The sequence below is a fragment of the Aptenodytes patagonicus genome, chromosome 13 (assembly GCF_965638725.1).
Source record: "Aptenodytes patagonicus chromosome 13, bAptPat1.pri.cur, whole genome shotgun sequence".
Classification (NCBI taxonomy): Eukaryota; Metazoa; Chordata; class Aves; order Sphenisciformes; family Spheniscidae; genus Aptenodytes; species Aptenodytes patagonicus.
Genome location: NC_134961.1, coordinates 63,511 through 83,417, shown reverse-complemented (window position 1 = coordinate 83,417; position 19,907 = coordinate 63,511). Strand labels below are relative to the sequence as shown.

Here is a 19,907-nt window from a genome sequence, read left to right as displayed (position 1 = left end):
ACTGGCAAAATGGTAGAGGAGTGTATTAACACCAGATAACTAAGTTTAATATCATTGCACAGACTTCTGGATCACGTTACCTTTAATGAAACAGTCCTCTTCCCATCGTTCACTTATGAGACTTCTCCCTATGGAGTATGTCTGCAAAAGAGTTCAAAAGTAGAGGAAAAAAGTTACTTACAGAAAACTTTGTTCCTCGAGAGAGGTATATGCACTTCCTGCTTTCTCTTTTGTCATGTTTTGGAGTACTGAAATTCTGTGGTATGGAAAGATAAGTTTCTCAAATCTCCTACCCCTCTTTAGCCATGCTTGAGTAACTGACAGTGTGCATACTTTGATTGCATCCTAATTATGAAGTAAAACAAGTTAATTTGAACCACTTTCGCAGCCATGTCTGACATTTACAAAGGCAAAGAAATCTTTGGGCTTGAATGCTTACGGCATAACATTTCCCCCTCATTATATTATACACAAGAGTAATATATCTTCAAAAAATTGCTATTACTTCAAGTAGTCATTTTCATACATAGACATTACAGAATCACAGAATTATTGTGGCTGAAAGGGAACTCTTGAGATCATCTAGTCCAGTCCCTGTGCTCAAGCAGGGTCAGCTAGAGCAGGTTGCCCAGGACCGTGTCCAGTCAGGTTCTGAATACTCTACAGATGGAGACTCCACAACCTCTCCAGGAAACCTGTTCCAGTGTTTGATCACCCCCACGGTAATTTTTTTTCTTCTGTTCAGATGGAATTTCATGGTTTTTTTTTTTAATTTGTGTTCCTTGCCTTTTGTCCTGTCAGTGAGCAGATACCTGTCAGGTATTTATACACATTGATGAGATCCCTCAGAGCCTTCTCTTCCCCAGGCTGAAGAGTCCCAGCTCTCTCAGCATCTCCAGCAGAGGTCCTTTGCTTGTTGGCTCTTCAATCCTGTGTGCACTCTAGAAATCTCCTAGGTTGCTTGAGCCCTGCTGTGTTGTCTTTCCAGCAGATATCAGGTTTGTTGAGGTACCCCGTGAGGACAAGGGTCTTTGAACTTGTGGATTCTTCCATTTTTTTGAGGAAGGCCTTATCTACTTCTTCCTGAACAGGAGGTCTATAGCAGATACCCACTATAACAGCACCCATGCTGGTCTGCCTGCTAGTCTTGACTCAGAAGCTCTTGACTGGCTCCTGACCTGTTCCTTGCAGAGCTCCAATCAGATGACAATTCCTTCTCACCTTCTCAGCCTGTCTTTCTTAAAGAGCCTGTGCCTGTATCCATCCATCGCAGCACTCCAATCTTGTGAGCTATCCCACCATATCTCTGTGATCCCAATGAGGTCATAGACCTGTAACCGGATACAAGCTTCTAACTCCTCCTGTTTGTTCCCCATGTGTTTTTTCTCCATTAGTGTAGATGCATTTCAGAGAGGCACCCAAGCACGCCGATTCCCCAGAAGAGGCTCGAGAGCTTTCGCCATAGGGTTGTTCCACCAGCACTTCTTTACATGCCTGCACTTTAAGTGATTGCACTGCAGCTATTTTGTTGATTGGGATGTCCCTACTCTTATAGCTTTTTCACTCAGCTGGTGAGGTGAGGGGGTGAACCCCAATGGCCACTCACTTTGGTGCCAAGCGCATGATGTGTGCTGGGCCTGACCCACTCTGGGGATAGCAGCAGCGGCAGGGAGTTCGACTAGGGCAGTTAAACCATAATGCAGGGGCCCAAAGGTGAGCTCAGGGAGGACAGAAACCTTCTATGGAACAGAGGGGAAAACGGTTGCTTGATCTAGATATTGTTATGTAAAATGTCATGATTATTCTTTTTGTACTGCTGAGAGCACAAAAGATGTCTAATTTTTTTGAATGCTTCTTTTAACAGAAAACTGTGGAGATTAAAACAGAAAGGGGGGCTAAACTCTGCATTAAACCTCCTCTTGAGTACTCTGAGGATTTTGAACCTTATGAAAGCTTGAGCGTGGAGACAAATGGTCATGATCCTCTCCATTACTCCCAGGTACAATTGGCAGTTGCCTTCTATTGTTCATGGTAGCGTCAATTGAAATGTGAACGGGCCCAGGTATTAGTCTTGACTAGAGCATGCAAACCCAGTATATAGTGTTTCTTTCAGTAGATGATGTCACATTGATGAGATGTGACACAAAGAAGGAAAAAATGAAAAGAAAAAGTAAATCTACTTTGAAAATCTAATCTCAGTCAACAACGGTATAACATGTTAAGTCCTAATTTAAAGAGGTAGAATATTGTCTCTGTTGGATAGAACTAAGGTATTTCATGCGAGGAGACTTTCAGTTCACTTAATGGTTGTCCACATGGACGTCACTCTTGGCTATCAGGTTAGAGAAAGCTTAAATAACAACTTTTTCTGGGTTTAGGTTAGTTTTTGAATAATCATGATAAAATTGTTGCATGTCATTGTTTTACCTAACAGAAGTCAGAGTAAAGTTTTTAAAATATTATCATCAATACAGTTGCTTTCCATCAAGGGTTGTTATTGTATTGACTCCATTGTTTGACAGTTCAGCCTTCCATTTGGTTACTAATTGCGGTTTGTTCTAGCACACTTCACAAATGTCCTGTCCTTAAAAAAAAAAAGAGTAAACGAAAAAAAATTTATGAATGTTTTTCTGCATAACCAATTAATGCTTTTCTGGGTAGTGGAGTAGCGTCTATATGTGAAACTGTCTACAGATCTTACCACTGACATCAGACAAACTTCCCAAGCATATTTTTCTAGCTTGCATAGAATCATTGAGGTTGGAAAAGACCTCTAAGATCATCGAGTCCAACCGTATAGAATCATAGAGTCATTGAGGTTGGAAAAGACCTCTAAGATCATCGAGTCCAACCGTATAGAATCATAGAATCAAAGAATCATAGAAAGCATCTTTCTACCTTTCCTATATTGCTTTTGAGCTTATGAGGTTTTTTGCTCTACAAACCAGTAACTTGTTTGCAGTGACGGATATTTATAATCATTTATGTGTAAGTAGTAAGCTAATAATTTTAGACCAAAACCCCACTTTTCTTTGTATTCCAGATGGAAATACTTTTGGTTTTCCTGAAGCTATAATGTGTTTTTGTGAATGTCTTGTTACAATGCAGATGTCATGAGGTTTCTAACTAAAAGAAAGCCTGTACAATTCCCTGTCAAATAGCTAGAAATATTAGTCTTGACTGTCATAAAGACATGCTCAATATCAAGCTTCAGGTTGCTCATAGACCCTCTTTTGAACCTAAGTTTGCCTGCTCTTTGTAATATGTTTCTGTCAACATGGATTTCCTAACAAGTGTAATCTGTAGCAGAGGAGCAGCTTGAAGCTGTCATTGCAAACTGAACATACACTGTCACAGTTCATTTGTACCTAAGATAGCTTCAGGTTTTCATTTTACTCATACAGTTTGCTTACCTATACTTATCTCAAAACTCTGATACCAACAAAGTAGGAAAAAAACGCATTTAAGATATGCAAGGTCTTTTCCTTTTACATTCATAAAAACAAAAGGCTCTCCAGCATCATCTATGCTGTTTGTGGCATATGCTGAGAGAGGCAGGGCAGTTTTTTCAACAGTAAATGTCAAAGTAGATTATTTTTTTGCGTAAAATCCTGTTACAGAGTGTCCAGTTAAAAAAATCTGTGCAAACTGGAAGCTTAGTCCATTAGACCACAAGTCTTTTCTACTGTTTTTTGAAGTATAGATGTGTACAAGACGGGACTATCATCATCTATCTAATTGCTCATAAAGAAGTTGCTGTTGCATTAGCTTTGTAGTCTTGTGAAGGCATTTGGAAAATCTGGATTGCAGCTAGTCATCAAATAGCAAGCCAAAAGATAGGGTGATCTAACTGTGTGAGACTGGAAAAATATGTGCCCTTGCCCTCTCCATTACTTACCTCCTGTTTGTAACTTATTCCTAAAAATTGGTTTTGCACATAAAAATTGCTTGGCCTACAGAGTTTTCCTGCAAGGATTCTGATGAGAAGGAACAAAGGAGTTTTAGGATGATTTTTCTTTACGAGTCCTCATCAGAGGAGTAAAGACATGTCATAAGAATGTGAATATTTTTAGCTGCATCATGGCTCTGAGTTCATGAGAAGATTTTTCTTTCTCCTAGGGGAGGAAGAGGCAGCCACATCGGTTTATTTTAAAATACATGTTTAAGTTTTTCTGACAAATCTGTTTGGATTGTACCAGAAATTGAGAAGAAGCTTGCAACTCAATATAGAAGAGAAAAGGATGGAAGAAGACTCTCTTAGCAATGATTACGACTCTGTTGAAGAGGATGTGTTTTCAGAACCATCTCCCACTGAGGAAACAATTACAAGCTTTGGAGGCCTTCAGTTGCATAGCAGTAGATCACAGAAAGAAGATTCTGAACATCAGGATGCTGGGAGATGCTCTGGCCTTGATTCTGGTGCCCTTACTGTGTTAGAGTTCAACCAGGATCAAAGTAGTAAGTCTCTGTGTATTATGCACTACTACAGTACTGTAATAATTCTGTGAGAGCATTACTTTTAAGGGAATCGCTGCTGATTAATCGTTAGTGGTTACTCCATACTCTCATGAGTTTTCATGCTCTGCAGCAAACCTGTTGTTTTAATCTCCTGATTTGGGAGACTTGCATCGTCTTACTACTACATTAAGAAATTTTTTGCAAAAACAAAGATACAGCCCTGTTTAACCCACTTGCATCACCAGGCCTAGACACTTGAATTAAGATTATCTCAGACTGTGAGATTTCTCATAACATTATTATTTCTTTAATATATTTCTGGACTGTTTTTGCAGTAATCCAGGCAGCCAAATCTTCCCCGTCTCAACTTCCTCCATGTCACATCCTGGGTGCTGGATACCTGTTGTCATAGCATGTGCTCTTCATCCCTGATGAAAGATGTATTAATTTGAGAAAACAAATCTGTTTGGCCATGAGCCACTTCTTTTTGTCAGGTCTCCTCCTTTGGAGACCTCAATGTCCAAACCCAAAACCAGTCACTAGGTCTCAAAGATGTTTAGCTTGTTAAAGGTAGAGAGTTCAGGCAGAAACCAGACCTTGACCTACATTCAGTATTTCTCAAAATTCCCTCCCCACTAATTTCAGGTACATTCATTGGGTTTGGGTTTTTGTTTTGTTTTTTTCTTTTTTTTTTTCTTTTCCTTATCCATAGTTAATTCCTTAACTTAAGAGGAACAATCTTTGAACGGATTAAGTAAAGGAGTGTTCCTCTCATTATCATAGAGGCGAGTGAAGTGTGAATGGGGAGAGGTGGCAGAAGAAGAGATAGGAACAAGGGATAGAGCAGCAGTGAGAAAAAGATCTTTGGGAGAGTACATAATTTTTTGTTCCAGAGAGAAGTTTCAAAGCTGTGATGCAAACAATGGAGGCACTAATAATTCTCAAATAAAAAAGTGAAGAAGTACTCTTACGAACTACACTAGGCAACCCTCTCCCCCTCTGAAACTTCTAAATAAGACAACATTTTAGTCTGTATTTTAAGAATTTATTTTGGTATAACTATGTTAATAAGTGACTCAGGAACTCTTTTGTATTTTTGCTTTTCTTGACAGTAAAGCAGGTAAATATCTGGTACAGATGAGATATATTGGTACCTTATAATGATATATTTATTTTGTTTCACAAAGTCAGTGCAAGCCATGCATATGTACTTCTACATCAGTAGAACAGTATCAGTGAAAGGGAGGGAGGATGGAGGTTATCACTTTAACTATGCCAGCATAATTAAAGTGGCAAAATTTTAGCAGTTAAGATCCAATAAGTTTTGCCTGGCTGGCTGCTCCTAAATATCTCTGAAGTTGATTATTTCTGTTCCCTTATTATCTTGCAGAAGTGAAGCCACTGCGAGTTCTCTCGGCAAAAAGAAAAGATAATGCTGAAATGTACATTCCTGTGAGACCAATCGTGGTAAAAAATAAAATCACTCGGCCACTCTCTGCTGAGTTCTTGCAGCAGGAAAGACATGAAAGAATTTGCTCTAGTAAGAAATAAGAATATATAATGTCAATAAGGAGAGTTTTCATGCTTTTTCCCCTCTGGCTCAGATGTAATTTCAGCACACATCTGTCATTATGTGATTTTTCTTAGCTGTTGTCCTTTTTTTTTTTGGAGGATTTTTTTGTGGTTGTTTTTACCACCTCGATTGTTTTGACTTAAGTAAAATTGTGAGAAAGTCCAGAGCCTGTATACTTTGTATACTTTAGTCTTCTGCTACATCTTTACTACCTTCCTTCTCTTTTTCTTCACAGCATAAAACTCTTTCCTCTCCCTTTCAGACCTTGTGCTTGCTCTGTGTTTCCCACTTGCCTCATGGAGATCTGTTCCCCATGGTATTAACGGAAGCGTGTCTTCTCAAAATCAGCAATTGACGCTTTGGTGGAAGATTTTAACACAATGCGTTTATAGCAATAAAGGCATAGTTTTCCACAGCACAGCAAAACTAGCTCTGTTGCTGCTTGGGACTGTACTTGAATTACACCTTGAATACTGCAGATCAGTCTCCAGTGCTGGGTAGATACGTCAGTATCTAGTACCGTAGTGGAAAATGTTTTTCCTGGACTGGAGAACACCATTTTGAAGGCACTGCTGCTTATTCTAGAAATCTGCTGCTAACGCGTGGTCTTTACCTGGGCTAAAAAAAAAAACAAACCAAACCCCAAATCTAGGGGTTGAAATCATAGCTGCAGTTGTTATTTCAGCACAGTCCTTAATTGAACAAGTCTGATGAACTTGAGTTTTGAAAGGTCTGAGATAAAGTTTTCAGACTTACCATACTCTATGGTTAAGACACTCTTTTCAAAAAAGCAAAATCTAGATGTGTCCCAAGAAAGCAATAAAGCTAATAGTTTTGAAAAGTCAAAATATTAGTTTCTTAATTGGCAGAAAACCAAATTGAGGAAAAGAAGCTAATTCTTTTTGGCTTCAGAATAAATCCTCTTTGTAGCTTCCGAGACCCTCACCCACCATCTGTCTGAGCAGATGCTTGCTTTGACCATTTTCCAAAGGTGTGTGTAGCATTTTCTCAGGTTATAATAGCGCTTGTTAGAACTGTTTCTGTCCAACTATCACTTTAAATCCTTCAATTAATTTCATTTCACAGGGATGGTATAGTATAGAAAAATAAAAAGGACTGTATTCTGTCCCTGTATTTGCAGAGATGACTAATGCTTGTTGAAAGTTTTTGTGAGTGAAGACGGCATAGGGCTTAGAGTGTGAATGCATGCAAATCTCAATGCAGTTTTAACTTCCTGTCTTTTCAAGGGAGACTTCACGTTACTAGCATCCACTGCCATTTTACTCCCCTGCTTAGTAAACCTCACTGCAGCATTATGAACATGCTTGTATATCAGCCTGTTCTTCAATGTTTTCACTTGATCTTAATGTCTGTACAACTTCAGTCTCTTTTCTTCCTTTGACTTTTGAAGTCCTTGAATATAACCACTGTGCTTTCTTTTGAATATAACCACTGTGCTTCTCTTTTAGGCTAATCTCAGATCCTCTATTGTTAAATTTTATTTCCTTTCTTTTAAACCTGTTTATAGGCTGTGACGTTTCTATTTCTCTGTGATGTTTGGGAAGATTGGGATGCGTATGGGCATTTTGATGACTACTGAAGTGATAAGGTCATTTATTTTGCCTTGCAAATAGCAACTCCTGACTCCCCTTGTTTTGCTAGAAGACTCTGGGGATTCCTCCAAAATAGCTGAACACCCCAGTTACACTGAAAAATTCTGGTGTGCTGAAATTATATATAATTCTTTTTTCAATGAACTGTTTACAAGGCATTTCCATTAAATACCTGAACAAAGCAAGTACAAAAAATCTTAAAGCATAAAAATTGTGTTTCTCATTTGTCAGTTTTCCTCCTCTTATGATACTGTTTCAGCTGTTGTCTAAAGTAGATGTGACCTGGAATCTTAATGTAAAAACAAATTGGAGCAATTCAGCCTCGCTTGGGATGGTTACAGACTGCTAGCAAAGCCCTGTGTCAGTAACTGAATCGTGTGTTTCAAACGTACACTGTTGTAATGTTCCATACTTATATGTCCGGACAAATGAATATTCCTTCCTTCTTTTGGTGACAGGACCATTAAGTCGACCAGAAAGACCGCTTTCAGCAACTCGAAAGAATGTGTGTGAGAAGGATCCTGATCTCTCGGTTTCAGCTGTGGTTAAAGCAATGCAAATTGAAAATGAAGTCTTGCAGAGAGATCTGCAAAGGCAGACAGTTTCCACAAGCCCTCAAAAGGTATGGCAAAATACAGAAAAGGGCTGTTTGATCAAGTAGCAAAACCCCCATGAATTACAATCTGTTACACATTAAGATTATGTATGAATGAATGGTGATGCCTCTTAAGTGTAATTGAATTTGTATTATTCTTCCATAGGGTGGTTTTCTTTAATCTGCTTCGTCAGGATGGCATCCCACAGTTCTCTCTTGATTTCAGGGATCACTGAACAACTGATAGATCAGTCACATGATATGTCTATACAGTCAAATGCACAGCTGCAGGCCTGGTTGAGCCATTTTCATTCTGGAAGCTTCTTAAACAAGATAATGTGTGATTTCCATACCAATAAATCCTACCTTTCTCCTGGACTCATTAATATGGGCTCTGTTCCCTGTTAATACATGCTCTGCTTTTGGAGCAGAGCTGTCATGTACACTGCTGGCTCTTAGTGAGGAGGAGCTAGTATGGGTTTTCTGCATCAATGTGTGTACATCTCTTATCTCCAACAACCACGTTTAAAAGCAATTAAAAACTCATAAACAAGGAAATCAACAAAAATCCATTTCCTTCTGATTCAGGTCAGACCATTATTCCTCACTGAGTTAAAGAATAAGGAAGTTTGTGTTGACAATCCTAGCTAAACTTTGAGCATAACCAGTAATTCAGTTCTCCTAACAGAAAGTAAGTACCTGAAGAAATTTGAGCATAAACTGCAATTTACAAAACTATCTCTTATGGACAGCGTTCATGGATTCAAAGTCTGCTTCCAGGCTGGGGTTTAGGAGACTCATTTTTATAGGAAGGAAGGGCGATATGCCTAGACACTCTTGGAGTTACTCATTTGAATTCTGAGAGTTTCCAAGACAGCTGACTACTTTAGCTTAAGCTGATGCTCCCTGAAGTTGTGAGATGATGCTATGATGAATATGTATCCACTGTCATCACTGAGCCGACGTTAGGTTTCTGGGGAGTTTTGGTTAGGAGTAAAGGTTAAAATGTTCTTTTACTATAGGTAAGTACTTTACGTACGATTTCTCCATCTAGGTCAACTTTTCAATCTTATTCCTCTTGTTTTTGAGATATTTATAGCTTTGTGATTGAGAGAACAAATTCCATTGAATATTCTCACATAATGTATCTTCCTGCTAACATTAGAACTAATTTTAATATTGTTATGCTTAAATGAAAAATAATCAAATAATACTTAAAATAGACGTAATTTTACCCTGACACTTGAGATGGAGTTTCAAAAACCCATTGTGAGTTCTCAGTCTTAAAGCTGACCTAAATGATCTTCCAGAAGTAATTCAATTTGGCTTACACAATTAAGGGATTGTGGAACTTGGCCTTTGATATTTAAATGTATAATAATGCAGAATTTTTAATACTAAAAAAGTAATTAACTTCTAAGCATTTTAAAGTTCTCTTACTCTTCAAAAATTATAGAAATGGAAGTGACCTAAGAAGAGAAGGACTGCCATTCCTCATCTGGCTAGTTGCTCACTGTGCTGAGTATTCTGTCTCTGACAGAACCTACCAACAAATTTTTAGGAAAAATAAGAAAGGGAGCAGGGTATATTTACAAAGTGGGTTACAGGCAGAGAAAGAGCCCATAGCGTTGCAAGAACTGCAGGATGTTTCCTCTGTTTTCTCTTAGATAGTCACTACTGATAGTTCTATAGTTAAAAAAATAAATCAAGATTTTATTCTAATAAAAATGAGCTTTTTTGGGTTTAAAAGTCTTTATGATCCTTTTTTGGAGAAGGAGAAAGTCTAGGCAGACCTGTGCCTACTAGCTTTGGCCAACTCTGAGTCCTACCAAATGTATACTAGGAGATTTCAGACATATATATATATTTTTTTTTTTTAATAGTCATCAGAGAATGCTTTTACGTTACTTTTCTTCCACATAGAAGATCAAGCTCCAAGCTCAGCTCTTTCATTGCAAATCAAGACCAATTCTGTTAAATGTGCTTTAACTCAGTATAGAGTTACAGATTAGCTAAGGTCAGCTGAGACCAGAGCTGGGCCCAAACTCTTATTTGTTCCAGAGATGCAGACTGATACTCACTGGTACGTAGAGAACAATGTGAATGAAACATGTTCATCTTTTTCTTACTTAGAAGACATTTTCTGTTTCATCTGTTGTTTCTGCAATGGCTGAACCTCCAGAAAAAAGCCAAACAAGGACTGCAATCACAAAAGCTGTTGAGAGAATTTGTCCTTTTGGAAGCAGGTATATAGATTTCCTTTAAGGCTAGCTTCCTTTTTTGAAGAGAGATTTTTCAGTATACCACCAGGTGTAGTGTAGTACCACTACACCTAATTACCTTTAGATACCTGAGACATCATGCAAGTAGTAGCAAATCAGGGAGAAGGTTCCAGCCTTGGGCCAGTCTCTGTGGATCAGGGAACTGCCAACATCTCCCTCTGTTTGTCTTTATATTACCTATGTATTACTTTCTCAGACTGCCTCAGAAGCAGCTGAGAACTGGAGCCCAGTCTTTTAACCAAACTCTGTGTATCTAAGGTGGGATACTGCAACAGTTGTCATTCCACGTGGGGGTACATGGGATTCTTCCGTGGGGTGTATGGGTTCGTCCTATCATCTCTTCACCTTCGCACCAACAAAACTATTTCTTAAAAATACAAGAATTATGAAGAAGTAACACATAAAAGAATATGTATGTTTCAGACAACAGAAGAAACTTCTGAAAGTCCTTCCAGAGCCTGAGAGCCACTCTGCCTGTGATAATGACATATTCCTATCTGAAGACAAATCTGAAGTAGATTCCATGTTGAGAGAGAAGGTTTGTGTATATATGCACCATAACTGATGCTTCCCAGTATAAAATACTGTATATTATATTATTCTATATATTTCTATATTCTGTATATTCTATATTATATAGAAATAAAAGTACATTGAATGGTCTGTATTCCACCGATTCTGCCCCACATCAACTAATAAACCTATGGCAGGGTAAGAGAAGAGCATTTATCACTGTTCCTTTGTTCATCAGAATGACAAAGGAATCAGACAAAGAACAGAGAGCTGTTTTCTCCTTAGGCTTTGTAAGAGGGTGGTAAGTTCTATTCTCTTACCCTGCCATAGATTTATTAGTTGATGTGGAGCAGAATTGGTGGAACCCAGAATGATTAAATGTCATCCAGATAGCCTTGAGTTTGCAAGCTTTTTGCTTCTGACTTGTCAGTATTGTAGTCTTAACAGTCTTTATTTTGTTCCACGTTTTATTGTTTTGTCACTTACATTTATACCGTATTTCATTTTGGTCCAGATGACAACCAGTATGGAAGTACGTGATGCCATTTATGTGACTATGGAACTTCTTTCTAACTGGGGAAATCCAGTAAACGTGGGCCTGAGTGAGGTGGAATTCTTTGATTTATACAATGAAAAGATATTTGTGTCTCCTCATGATGTGGACATTCGAAATGCTGACAACCCAGGGGATTTGTGCTGCTTGGTCAATAAGAACTTAAATGTAAGACAGCTTCGTCCTGGATGTGAAAATTTCTCGTTATAATATTTCTTTAATAATCTATCACTAGGCTTTCTGTTTAGAAACATGATTGCATTTTGAACCTGACTTGCATAACAACTATCTGATAATTTAAAAAAATACAAATATTGCTTATTATTAACAAATCAGCTTTCCTGTCCAAGATGTTGGTATTCAGTTATAATTTTGTTTTAGAACAGAATTTGATTAATTTGCGTGACTTACTTAACTGAGCAACTGGAAGGAGACAGCTTTAACTCTGCCTTCTTATACATTAACTCTGTGGTATTGTCTTGGATGAAAGAACACATTCAGTTTTTGAAGTATTGTAATGTAATCATAGTATCTGTAGAACGAGATCACAGAACTTTTAAGGACAGGGAATTTCACATTTTTACAGTATGTCTGCTGATAAACTTAAGTAATTCTTGTGATCTGAAGGTATAGGAGCTTCACTGCTAACTTCTTCCAGATGTTTAATATGAATTTAAGTAAACTTAAGAAGGAAACATGCTTATTTTCTCCTGTCCCCTTGTTATCCTTTTACTGAGGGAAGAATCACAGAAGAATAAGAATGCGTAGGTAGGTAGCTTTGAACAAGAGATGAAGAAAAATGTGTGGCATGGTAAAAGTATTTCATGGCACTTCTGTGAGATAGTAAGATGAGGAGACATGAAGTGCTTACATACTAAAGATAATGGACAAAAAACAATAACTGGTGTGAAATTCTGATGCTACTGAAGAGATTAGCAAATGTCCATAGCCCTTCATACAGCCATAATTTCATTTGTGCTGCACATTCACTGTGTGTCCTTTGTCTCCATGGGCCTTCAGAGCTAGGAGTCTAGTCAAAATTAGTATGATTTTAGTGGATAAGGATACTAAATGACTTAGTCTATTAAAAAATATAAATTCTAACTCATTTAATGCTAATGATACTTTTCTGCTTGCAGGATGAATGAGAATAAAAAGAGGGCAAATATGCAGTACTTTGAAATTTAGTTGAAACTCAGTATGGAGTATTATTTCCAGACAAATATTTTTACTTGAAACATCTTTCTTACTGTCTCCTGAAAATTGTAGTTTGGGTGTCATAAATACCCATTCTCCTTTACAGGCCGTGCTCTCTGGCAGATGACACTCAGTAGTAGTAGTAGCGACTCTCAGACTTTCTAGATAATTATAAATTATGTAGTAATATATTCATTAATCCATTATAAACCTGTTACTCTCAGCATTTCTCATATATTTATATATCCCATCATTCTGAAGTAATGAGGTTTTCTATTTCATTGATTAATATATTCCTTTGATTTGTGACACTGTAATCTCCTCTCTTGAAGCTGGAAAGGTATTGCATCAGAGAAGATGCAATCTGGACAGGGAATATGGTCTTAGAATGTGGATATGTGATAACTGAACTGCAGATTCCTTCAGAAGTCAAAGCAGCATTTCCAGTTTGTGTACATTTCAGATCATACAGGAGAGCTTTCAGGTGCATTAGAAAAAACAACAAATTAATGAATCTCCAAGCAACTAATATTTTCAACAGAATGAAAATTAACTTAAAAACTTACTTCATGGAAAACTCACTTAGCCACAGTTAAAACACTTCCATCTTTGGCCACTTAGGTGTACATTTGCCTTTGAGAATAGACATACTGTTATTGAAGATCAGGGATTTTATTTATTTATTAGTTTATTTATTACCCTTGCAGACTTTTAAGAAGAACACTTAAATTGCTTCCTCCCTTGTACTTCACGATATGCTGTAAAAGAAAAAAATGCCTGGCAGAACATCAGGTGCTCTTAACTAAGGAAGTAGTGCCTGATGGGATATAATGCTTAATAAGACATAGATTAGGCATTTCATTGAAGTTGTTTTTTGTAAACCTTTTTGATTCTTATGTGCATATATAGGTCTTTTAAACCTCAGAATAACAAGGACAGGTAACTGTAATTCTAGAAATATCTAACAAAGGTATTTCTTCACAATGGTGAACCCTCAGACCCATGTCATTCCTCTCCACAGTGCTCAAGCCTTCCTTTACTCTCCATCAGGTATTCCTTCAGTGCCCACACAAAGCAGTGTCTTGGGCCAGTCTCCCACAAAATCTAAGACCAAAGGTTCCCACTCTCACTTTTTTTCCTTGATCCAGTTCAAATGTAATTCCTACTCCTGACATATCAGGTTCACCCTGGTGGTGCAAAGAACTTCTGGGCTAGATTTTTCAGTGCTAGTTGCAAAGACTGTACTCCAGACTCAAGTACCTCATGTGAAGGCAAAGGCATCACCATCACTCTTAGTGATAAAACATGAGAGTCCTCCACAGTCTTGTGAGTTTTGGCATGGATTCATCAAGGTGCCTTCAATTTCTGGTGTCAGATCTCTGACACGCTGACAGAGACTGTAACACCTGTGAGTTTGTGTATCCTCAGTCCTAAACAGTTACTTCCACTGATAAAATGATCTTTACAGCTGCCTCTCACTCAAGACACAATACTCAGCCTGGCCCTGATATGCCTTCTATTGTTTGGAAGGTCATGTGCAACTTTACAGAGAAACTAGTGAGAAGCATGAACAGGTCTCTCCAGAGTCCATTCTGGTGCTGAATCTGTGCTGTCCTGTGAAGGCACCTCTGGTGCTATCTCAGTACACACCAGAACCTATTGATTTCTAGGGCATCAGGTCCTGACTTGAGAGGTCTGGAGGTGGATCGCTCATCAGATGTTGTCTGCTGTTAGGAAATGATTTTTTAATCATTCTCGTTCATAGTATGACTTGAGTAACATGATCTAGCTTTGAAGTTGATCCTGGAATTGGGTTCACACTGGTTTGAGGACTATCCTTCATTTCTTTGATGTTAAAAGGCTTCTTTCTTTTTTTATATAGAAAGGATTAAACCTGTCTGGCACTCTTATGGCTGTTTATGCCCAAAACTGACACTCAAAGCAACAACAGTCTCTCAAAGCTTTTTGAGAGGCCGTTGGGGCAGAGACATCGTGAACCATCAGAGCTTGGTATATGTAGATGACCACCCTGAGAAATGGATCTATTAATGATCTATCATCGTTAGGCACACATTTAAAGTACTTGATAGGAAAGTTTTGTAGTTACTGTCTTCAGAAAAAACTGAAAGACTCAGTTCAAAGTGAAAGGATGTGGAAAAATACTGACTTTGTGTACCTGCTGTGTGACTACATATACTGTGTATCCTTGAAAATAGAAAGGGAGCTAATTTATCTGCTAATCTCAGATCAGTGAAATGTTGTCTGCATGTATATTTACTTTGTGCCCTCATTCATCTCTGTTTTGGGGTAACATTTGACATTAAGTATATTAATATTCAACATTTTGATTTTGAAACTCTTTGCTCCTGGCTTCTTCCTGAGCTGCCACACATCCTTTTCCTCCATTTCTGAACATGTAGAGGTAGCAGTTCTGAACAATGTCCAGAATTAGGCGTTCTTTGGTATTTTAAAATGTCTTGATTGTCAGTTGTCTGTAGATTTCATGTTGGGAGTTTCTTATAAAATTTCAAGTGTAGAGTCCTATATATAGCTCTAAGGAATAGATCTGTAAGTGAAATTAGTTGTCTGCAAAGCCTGATTAAAATAGAGGCAGTGAAATAAAATTCTGTAAGATTGCCCTCTTTAGAGGGCAAACCAGAAGTGTAAGCACTTTAAGAAATTGTAAAATGATTATATGGTGTCTATTGTGCTCAGTGATCCCCTCTAGTGCCTGCAAAGCTGATTAATTTGATTAAAATAAACTGGGCTTGCTTTGACCCTGCAGTTACAAAGTATGGCAGACTGCCTGTCATTTGTGAGCACGCAGATGTCTTACCGGGACAGCAAGCAGCTGACCTTTATCTAATTGTCAGGTTGTTGTGAGCTGTCTTAGAGGCAGGAGAGTCAGATTTACTGTTTGGAAATGAGGTTAAGGTTTTGCTCTTAACATCGTAGATTTTATTAAATGGTTACTTTTCTAACCAATGTATATTTCTCTGTGGGGTGGTGAGTTAATTAAAATACGCTGCTTTAGGAGAAAGAGTATTAGTGACAGTCTGCTTGTACATGTTTTTAGACCGCGAAGGAAAGCTTCCTTTGGATGTGCCCTTTCCATCCGCCCATCCAACTTTACTTTGTTATCCGCAATCCCACCCGGTCACATGACTTTGGTATATCCAAGATCAAGATTTGGAATTACAACACAACAACTCCCTGTGTAAGTAGTCTTTTCTCAACTCCTCTGTATGCATGCTCTACCTTGCCTAGGGAAACTCAGTTTGATCTTCTTTCCAAAAGTATGAAATAAAAGTAGATGCCATTTTCTCTAATAAAATAGGGAGCTAGGAGGGGTCCGTGTCTACTGTGAAATTTGCTTTTGTCTTAATTGTAAGTGGTAGCAATGTAAGTGTTAACATTTTCATAGGCACAATTAGCATTTTCTTTCAAAGCTATTAAAGATCTCTAAAGACCTAATAAAAGGCTTGCATATTCTGTCAGTTAATCCTATACAAAGGTAAGTGCATCTTAATATTCCGGACTTTTAGTTGTTTTATCACAATATAAATAAATATGTGTTTAAATATGTGTTTTCTCATTTATATAGGTATAAATAGGCTGACTGTTGCTCGATTTTGTTTTTTTCACTTTAATTAAGAAGTATAGTAACTGTGTGTTCATAATAAAACAAGTAATCTAGTGTTACAAGAGAGACATCTCATGGCAGATGGTCTCTTGTTTGTGTGTTTGAATGTCACCATGGAAATTATTCTTGTTTGTACGCTGCAATGTTAAGAAAAAAATCCCAGGTACTGGATCAGAGGATTTGCTGTCCTGGATTATAAATAAGAGGCTTTATCCCTCTGGTTTTGCTCTCATCCATGTTCTTATATAAGCACATATGGTAATTTATACTGTGGAAATGGCCATGGAAGGGACAGCTTAAACGAATTTACTATCACAGGATTTATATTTATTTTCTGGAATTTTAATAGCTTTTTCTATTAAAATGTGGGCTACAGAATGTTCCATCATCATTAGAGAGTGTGAAAGGGACTGCTGGTTTTGGAGGTAATTTGTTACCAAACCTATTGAATATAATGCAGGAAATACACATAAATATATTTCTGTGTTTCAAGGCACTGTTTTTTTAATAAACTGCTATGAGGCAAGCTGTAAAATCCATTAGGAGTATAATCCCATGGATTTTGGTGGCAGTGCAGCCGTCTACGCTGTCTAAAGAAATGTCTCATTATCCTTAAGATAAAAGAATAATACAAAGTAGTTCTGCCTAATTCTGTAATTTGTCATGAGGAAGTTTTGTCTGAGAAGTATAAAACCCCAAAATACAATTAGCTAACCATTTTCTTCGTGGTAATGTAAATCTAGAGCCAGATTTCCGTGTCATTTTTTTGGTAATCATTCTAACCTCCTTCTTTCCCTCAAAAACCACGTAAGTGGGAGGTACCCAAGTACTTCTTCAAAAAACAGACAAAAAATTAATTCAGGCCAGTACTTTTGGATTGTTGAAAATGTTTGAGTTTTAGAACTTGAGTCTGGAACTAGAAAAAATATGTCTGAAGGAAGCTGTAAAAGTCAGATTACATCATTGTCATAGATTCCTTGATTCATTGTATTACAAGGAAGGTCTCAGAGAATACTTCATCTTGCCTTTATTTACTTCAGATGAGGTCTGCAAAAAAGGAGGTCATTTTTAGTCTGCAAGAACAGATAAAGTGTAAGTGAGGGCAGGCAGTTCTTTTCAAGAACAGGCAGTTCTATTTCAAGAAATATTCAGGCATTTTGTAAATACTTGCTACAGCCTTGAAATTGCATCGTTACTTGATGTTATTAAAACACTTTTCATAAGATCCAATATGATGTCTGTTGTATGTCTTCACAAATCTGTGAATGGAATTAATACTTAAAAGCATGAATGTCTTAGTTGCTCTCCAATTGGATCATTTTCTCCTTCAAGCGATTGCCCATATGCGTGTTCCTCCTGTGTGTATGTTCATGTCTGTTCTCTTGAGTTGGAGATTTTTTTCAGTGTTGGGACTCCCACTGGGGTGCATTGTCTGTAAGGATGCAGCAGCTTTGTTCCAGCAGAGTTAGGTTTGTAGAAAAACTTCGTTCTTTTAGTTCTTCTTTTCTGTTGCTCCTTCTTTTTCACTCTTCTGTGAGAAGACGGGCAGATACAACTCCAAGTCCTCTGTCCAGGTGTAATTCGCAGAAAAATGCCTCTGGTTTTAAGCTTTGTCCTTCGTGCACAAATTTCACTGAAATGGCCAGAAATACCATCCCTGTTGCTTCACTGAAAAGCACTATCCCAGCAGGCGCTCTATGAGGGCTGAAGGGGCAAGCTGGGAAGGAACATCAAGAGAAACCATAGAACTATTTTCCCAGAATCTTTCATTTTTTTCTCTCTGACGCTGATCATACCTACTTGCTTGTTCTGAGACATTGTGCTATTCTAATTACTCTTCTTGGAGGAAAAAAACTTGCCTTGGATGAAGTACTGAGTGTTTGTTTACAGGATGGCTTCTTGATGGAATTACTCATGAGGAAGGCGTTTCTCCAACCTCCTCGTGCTCGAGGAGGGTTAAGCAGTGGTACTAGGAGAAGCTAACCATTCTGTCAACCTTTCCCACCACATCTGATCACTAAGCAACTGGAAGCTTAGAAGGGGGGTGGGAGGGAATGAAAAAGAGCAGTTCTTAGTCTTGTGCCTGCACGTTTGTTCTTGGAGTCCCTCAGATCTGTTCATATTTTTCCTGCCTGAGCCTCAGTCTGCTTAGAATTTTGATGCAAGAGATTTTCATTAGCTCTTTTACTGGTTCTTCATGAATAGATGATTTTTTTGAGCTATCAGCTGTTATTAAGCCTGCCCCAGTTCAGTCTGTTGTCTTAGAAATATCTGTACCTTTGGTTGGTTCATCTTGATACATTCCAGACACCACTTTTGGGGAGGCTTCCTATGATATCTATCCCAGACACTCCAAAACTTCAGAGAAAGGAAGTCATTTCTCACTGACTGGAATAGTAATTTTGAACTGACTGTCCCTTTTCTGTGTTTGACTGTCCCTCTTTCAGGGAGAATAAGCTCCACCATCTCATTTTGTAATGTCTTCTCTGTCTACCTGTCCTCCTCCAGTACTGGTGGGTGGAGTGGGATTCATTTAAAAACATTTTGTTCTTAAGAGGTTGGTGATTTTAATTTAGAAAGATGAAATTGACAAATACTTTTCAAAATACACATGTGTATATTTCTGTGGTTTCATGCAGTTTGTATCTGTTCCCAGGTAAAAACACAGAACTAAGGTTTGAGTATTCGTAACAGCAGTAAAGGCTAGGATATTATGTAGAAATGTTGCAGTTATCCCAAATTCAACTGTGAATATTCAGTATCTGTAGCATTTAAGGGAGACATTAGCAGTCCAGACATACAAAGATTAAAAAAATAACATTATGGGGGCATCCTGATAGTCTTGCTCTTCCCCATCATAATTTCAGGCAAAGCCATGTTTTTAATATATATATTTTAAAGTTTTTAACATATATAATTATTAAAGTGTTTTGATCCCCAGTTAGATTAATCTAGCAGTATCCTTGTTCAAGGGGAAAAAATATCACCTTTTATGGCCAAATGCATCAGTACAGACATACAGCGCTTTATGATACTCTAGGAGTAACACAGGCAGCCATGACATAATGGCCAATTAAACTGGGTTTACAGCTGTTCTCTGAGAAGCTAGTGAAGGTTATCTTTTTCTATCAGGAATGTATCAGGTCTGTGTCTCGCATTCCTACAGCTACTCCCCTCCCTCAACCGTAGCTTTCCTGCTATGGCTGCATCTTCTGTTTTTCCCCCTATGTAGGTCCATGTTACATTTTTCGCCTCATACGTATAATTATTTGGAAAGCAGTAGAATGGAAGCTATAAAGACTTGTAAGCTGTAAAGAGTGCATGCAGGAGTGAAGAACTGGAGACACTTGTACTCCTGGTACAAGTAACTGGTTTAGGCTGGGAGCAGGAAAATTTAAATCCGTATTCAAAGAAAAATGACATCCAGGAGATGAGCAAGAGGGGTGAAACTGAAGCTTCTTACTTTCATGAAAATCTTCT

At 37.9% G+C, this 19,907-nt stretch overlaps 1 protein-coding gene across 2 annotated transcripts in view; it reads left to right on the top strand.

Moving 5' to 3' along the window:
• The window catches only part of KATNIP (katanin interacting protein), a 67,732-nt gene that overhangs the window by 9,377 nt on the left and 38,448 nt on the right, over positions 1-19,907 (top strand). For both annotated transcript variants that reach the window (XM_076350955.1, XM_076350954.1), the window contains exons 5-12: positions 1,865-1,999; positions 4,200-4,458; positions 5,849-5,998; positions 8,103-8,266; positions 10,373-10,485; positions 10,945-11,059; positions 11,549-11,755; positions 15,861-16,001. In XM_076350955.1, coding sequence (XP_076207070.1) covers positions 1,865-1,999; positions 4,200-4,458; positions 5,849-5,998; positions 8,103-8,266; positions 10,373-10,485; positions 10,945-11,059; positions 11,549-11,755; positions 15,861-16,001 — 1,284 coding nt within the window. The remainder of the gene's footprint in view (positions 1-1,864; positions 2,000-4,199; positions 4,459-5,848; positions 5,999-8,102; positions 8,267-10,372; positions 10,486-10,944; positions 11,060-11,548; positions 11,756-15,860; positions 16,002-19,907) is intronic.